This window comes from Nicrophorus vespilloides, unplaced genomic scaffold (genome assembly GCF_001412225.1).
Source record: "Nicrophorus vespilloides isolate i.1.1-1 unplaced genomic scaffold, Nicve_v1.0, whole genome shotgun sequence".
Taxonomy (NCBI): domain Eukaryota; kingdom Metazoa; phylum Arthropoda; class Insecta; order Coleoptera; family Silphidae; genus Nicrophorus; species Nicrophorus vespilloides.
In genome coordinates, this window is record NW_017099789.1 from 1758 (window position 1) to 7410 (window position 5653).

Consider the following 5653-nt stretch of genomic DNA (forward strand, 5'->3'; position numbering starts at 1 on the left):
ATAAATATATAAACAAATAACAAAAATGTATAAACAATACCATGTTTGCAGCGAAAAGGAAGCTAAAATGACAACAAAAAGACGAATAGCTAAAATACTAAAATTAACATATTCTAAACCAATTGTAACAAAATCTGGAATTTAAAAACAATGCCAATAAAGAAACATAAGTAAAATAATGGTGAATATAAAGTAGAAAGCCATTGTTTCATTGAAATCTTCAGTCCCATTTGGAAATTGATAAACATATATCAACAAAATGGATTGAATCAAGAAAGCATATACAAACATTTATTTCATAACATGCAAACAAAATTCAGTAATCAGTAATCGTTACTGAAAATAAGTTTTTATATTTATTGTATTTATTATGGCAAAAACAAATCACCGTTAAATTTTGATTACTGCAAAAGTACAGGCGATAATAGAGTTGATTAGTAGTTTCAATTAGATCGTGCGACGTATTAATATTGCAACAGATTACAAAGTATGGTTAGATAATGAATCGAAGGGTGCATATTTATAGATGAACATCGGCAATACGTATAGATTACAAATATGTTTACTTAAAGTGAACAAAGTACAGAAATTATTAAAGAAAAATAGTACAAAATCAGATTTTGGTTTAACAAATTGTTATCAAAATGGCAAAAACAAAGAACATTTACATTGCATAAAATATGAATATGCATTTAATAAGTACACATATTAATTCAATATTAATAATTTGAAAATATAATTGCTCGATACGTACATGGTGGATAAATTATTACGCAATAATTAACAAACGTGATGAAACTAGATCTTTTTTTTGTCTTCTAAGCTTTAGCACGAACCGAACTCAAGCAGCTTCCAACGAATACTGCTGTCTGTTCCACATCACAATATTGAGTAGTGGAAAATAATTTTCAAACATTAGATATATGTTATATTTGTTGATGACTTATTTCGTGTGAATGGCATGAGTTATTCATACTAAAATACATTTTAGCAGTGTATGATGCAATCAGCGGATGAATGAGCTCAAAAGATATAAATATAATCGGTGGCAATCAAAATCACGACAGTGTTTTTTATTATTATAATTTATACAATAATATTTTTAAATTATTCCGAAACGTAGTAACCATCTAATATTATTTAATATCAGTAACAATAAATTAATTTCTTAATTTTATGTTTTATTAAGTCAATAAAAACAAATACAATAATAAATATATATTGTCATTAATAGTTAATAGAAGTGTATTGTAGTCACATACAATATGACCACAAAACACGACTGTATTTTTTTATGAAACAATAAAACGTGTTGAAAATAGATCAAAAAAATAATAATTACAAGAAACACATGTTTAAAACTACAATTATTGGACTAATTATACAAATGTAGGTGGGGCCCTGCCGCCCCTGATATTAACTAACTCATATCGACCATGAGGATCATCACCAAGTACTACCATTTTGGTAGTGAGACTTTCGCGTCAATGCATTTTTTTTATGTATAGTTATAAACCAAGTAGGCAATAGATTTAAAAAGTTGTATGAAGATTCGGATTAATTTTCTTTCATTGTACTTACAAAAGTATCTATAATGAAAAAAAGAACTGAATTCAAGTGGTTTATGATATAATTAACTTAAATTATTTTAATTATAATAATAGTTTTAATATGTATAAATATAATGCTGATATAATATTTTTGTGCAATTGTGTGAAAATAATGATGAAATCGGAAATACGGAATTTCGTTGGAAAGTCGAAAACCATTGTTTCTTTGAAGTGGAAATTGATACAACATATATCAACAAAATGGATTGAATCAAGAAAGCATATACAAAATTTTATTTCATAACATGCAAAGAAAATTATTTAAAAAAATGTGAATGTCGTTGAATTTAGATTCTTGTGTTGTGTCCAACCATTATTATTGTAATTGTTATTTTTAGTATAGTGTATTGACGCATTATATTAGTCGCATTATTATATAAACATAAAGGAATCTCTACCGTGATTCCAGTTCGATACACTTTAATATAAACAAAGGTGACCAAGCGTAAACATTCCCATCGATACTCCTATACCTTTATATCGAATTCAAGTCCTTATTATAAACACATAAAGATCGTTACATGTACAATCGTAATCAATCATATTTTTCATATAAACAAATGCATAGGAATTTGTCCCGGTCTTATAATAAACAAAACCACCGAGACCGATTCCCGTGGGAACGCTTAGTCATCAATATAATCAAACCATACTCCCGATCACAACTCCCGTATTAATAAGAATAAACTTTGTTTCTACTAACTATTTTAGAATTAGTCTCAGAAAAAACCTTCAAGACTGATATAGTCTCAGATCCGTCCAATCTTGTCCGAGGAGGGTGAGATTCCGGACCACCAGTTCGGATTCCGACAACATCACTCCACCATCGAGCAGATCCATCGCGTCACAAGAGAGATAAAACTATCCATGGAGGAAAAGCAGGTCTTCGACTCACAACTATTACGACATCTTTAGATCTTTTCTGTCTGGTAGATTTTTCCAAAGATTAATATAATTATTATGAAACTTGCGATATTTTTAATAAAATATTAACTGACAATAAATTGTTTGTACATTCCAAGATATTTACATATGCTGGAAATTGGCATTCACCTCTATGTCAAAAATGTGTCAATTTGATTAAAATTGAGGTAAATGTAAACAATTATAAGTTTTATTAATTAATTTAGCCATAATCTAATGGCTAAATTAATTAATAAAACTTCAAAACGTCAATAATTTTATTATTTATAAGGTTTTATGTTCAAATATTTCACGAACGACTGTTATTAAATAATCTTAATTGAAATTAGCGATGAAGACGTCAGCATCTATAATGGGACAGTACGTGATCTGATAGAATACGATACTTCTTTACTTTCGATACCGAAGCTTTCATATAACGAAGTCCGAAAATTAAGATTATATTTAAAATGTGGTTTTCTTTACGAAGGAACGTATCTTCATTCTAGTATTATTTACCTCTGAAAACAAAGCTACGATTAACAAAGGAATTTATTGGAATGCATCCTACTTGCTAATCAAGGTACGACTGTATTCGCTATAGGTTATTAGGTTTAGTATCCAATAATTAAAGATATTTAGATAGCAAATAATTTATTATTAAAAAAATAAACAACTTCATATAAAAAAAAACAAATATACTACAGGTAAATAATAATTCCGAGATACATTTAAAAAGAGGAATACATCGTATAGAGCGGTGATAAGGGTATGAAACACTCGTGGCAAATCTCTTAACTTTCGCTCCACAAATTCAAAATTGTCAAAGAAAAAAAATTAAATCTAAACTTGCGCCAGTTTCAGGAACTGGCCAAACTGCTATTGGTTCTTAAATTTACGAGTACATTTTTAAATATATATATTTTTTCTGATCACAAGAAATCATCGATGTCGGCAGTTGGATCAATTTTTAAATTACCGCCGACTTCATTCATTACATCCCTCGCTCTTTGACGAACATCCGCTGCGTGCATTTCTCTTGTATTGTTGTACAGAGGACACCTGAAACATGGATTTTGTTTTTTATTTAATCAAATCAAATAAATACAAAGAAGTCTTACAAATGAAAGTTGCTTCCTCCTTCTCCATTGAAATGGGTGTAGTCCTGTACGTTTGCCTTGCATACGTAGCACATCATTTTTCCGCACTTGCATGTCATTTTGTTACATCCGTCTTCCTTAATAATTTTAAGTTTGCAGTTTGGACAGGTTCTGAAAACAAAAAATATTTATCACGTATTATATAAAATTTGCGGATTTATTTTCAAAATTTAATGACAACAGATGAGTCTACAAGGTAAAGTTCTCCCGCAATAATGTGAAGCAAAAGGAACTCTTGCAAATGTTGAAGGCCAAAGAAGTTTTGCGATCGGTGCTGGAAGAAGGAGAAGTGCTAGAGCCAGAGACGTTCGTCGGGGAGATACTAAGAGTCAAGAGAAGGAAAATGATGAGTGGATGATGGAGATAGAAAAGGAAGAAAGTGATAGTGAATATACATAGAAGCGCAGAGCTTGGCTAAGACAATGTACATAGCAGAGACATGGATCCTGATGAAGAAGGGGAGAGGTTTTAGTGCGGCAAGAATCCCACAGTACCACGACTCCACCCGTGGTGTCCCTATGTAAGGTTTACTCTACTTTACAAAAAAAAAGGTGGCGAACATATTTAACCTTCTAAACGAACTTAATATTTTTCTCCGAATATTTTGATTTAAAGAAATCGGATGCGTTCATAAAGAAGCTGTCTCTTTAGGATAGTCGTGCACAAGATGATTATAGAAATGTTTCCACTTTTAAAAGAACTTTAGAATGCTGCTGATATCAACTTATAGAAAGGTAACCTCTATGATGTTAGTCCTCGGTTTACGTCATAGTTCCGTTCCTACAACCCATACGACGGCGTTATTATGAATCGGCATAAACTGTATTGTATTAATAATTAATAGACCATGTGCACTTGAGAAAGAAAAGCGGATCGAGTTGTCTTCTAATGCAACTCACGTGTCCAGACACAAAATTAAATCATGTGTTATAAAGCTAATAATGGTATATCGTTTTCGCATGGTTGATGATTTCAACCTGCTACGCCTAATATGTTTAGCAACAAAAAATAACAATGATACGAAAATTCAGTAACTTTCGTTGAACCATTACGAAACATCTGAAGAGCACAAAGCAAAGCTAAGACACTTATCGTAAGAAAGAAGACTAAACATCCATGTGATAAGAAATTTTCCACCAGATGTCGAAATGTAGACCTACTTGGTTAAAAACAAATTGCCCAGACTGTTCAAAATCAAAGTTATTAGAAAAACAAATAGCATAGACGAAACTATATTAATCATATTATTATACAACACTCGGAATCAGGAAACAAGAATTAAATAATTTAAAATTAATTATAAAGTAACCAGATAACTTTTAAAAATCAACAAAAAGTTATACCAAAAGCACTTACGTACAATGCGTACATAATTTGAACGAAATATATTGAAATAATACCTTTTCATATGTTGTACTCATTGCATCAGAAGTTCATCGAATTAGTTCTTGATATTTTTCACCTGTATCTAAATGCTAAAATGTTTGGGGTGAATATGCTTAAGTGCTGGAGCTATATTTATAGGACATATCTTAATTGGTATGTCGAATTTGATTAAGTGAGAATGACATGTTCAAATAACACTAACAAGAGTACTGCTGTACTTACCTGAACAAAGCCTCGGACAATTCATTTTCAATGAATGTACGCTTACGGACGTCATCGTCGTCCTCCACTTGGCTGCAGAGCAACGAAGGATGAGATTCCTTTTTGCATAATATACACGAATCCTTTCCGCACTCAGTGCAATTGAAGATGGCTTGTTCGACTACGGCCGCGTAATCGCAGAACGGACACCTGTGCAGATCATTAATCTTCGCTTCTTCGATTTCGCGATGCTGCAACAATCTTAATATCCTCTCGAACAAAGTTGGATTCATGAAATCCTACAAAGAAAAAAACGACGGTTAGTTGAGTAGTTAGTTGTATTAGTTCTTGTACAAAAAGTTTAATCACCTGCAATTGACCGATTGTGTACTT

At 31.2% G+C, this 5653-nt stretch overlaps 2 protein-coding genes across 2 annotated transcripts in view; both read right to left on the reverse strand.

The window, feature by feature from the left end:
* LOC108565584 overlaps positions 1-883 on the reverse strand; it is a gene marked incomplete at its 3' end in the record, with an annotated part of 2303 nt that extends 1420 nt beyond the window's left edge. The window contains exon 1 of the mRNA XM_017925121.1: positions 755-883. Within this exon, the coding sequence (XP_017780610.1) occupies positions 755-756 (2 nt within the window). The remainder of the gene's footprint in view (positions 1-754) is intronic.
* A 4738-nt stretch (positions 884-5621) lies between these two features.
* LOC108565585 overlaps positions 5622-5653 on the reverse strand; it is a 2994-nt gene continuing 2962 nt past the window's right edge. The window contains exon 6 of the mRNA XM_017925123.1: positions 5622-5629. Within this exon, the coding sequence (XP_017780612.1) occupies positions 5622-5629 (8 nt within the window). The remainder of the gene's footprint in view (positions 5630-5653) is intronic.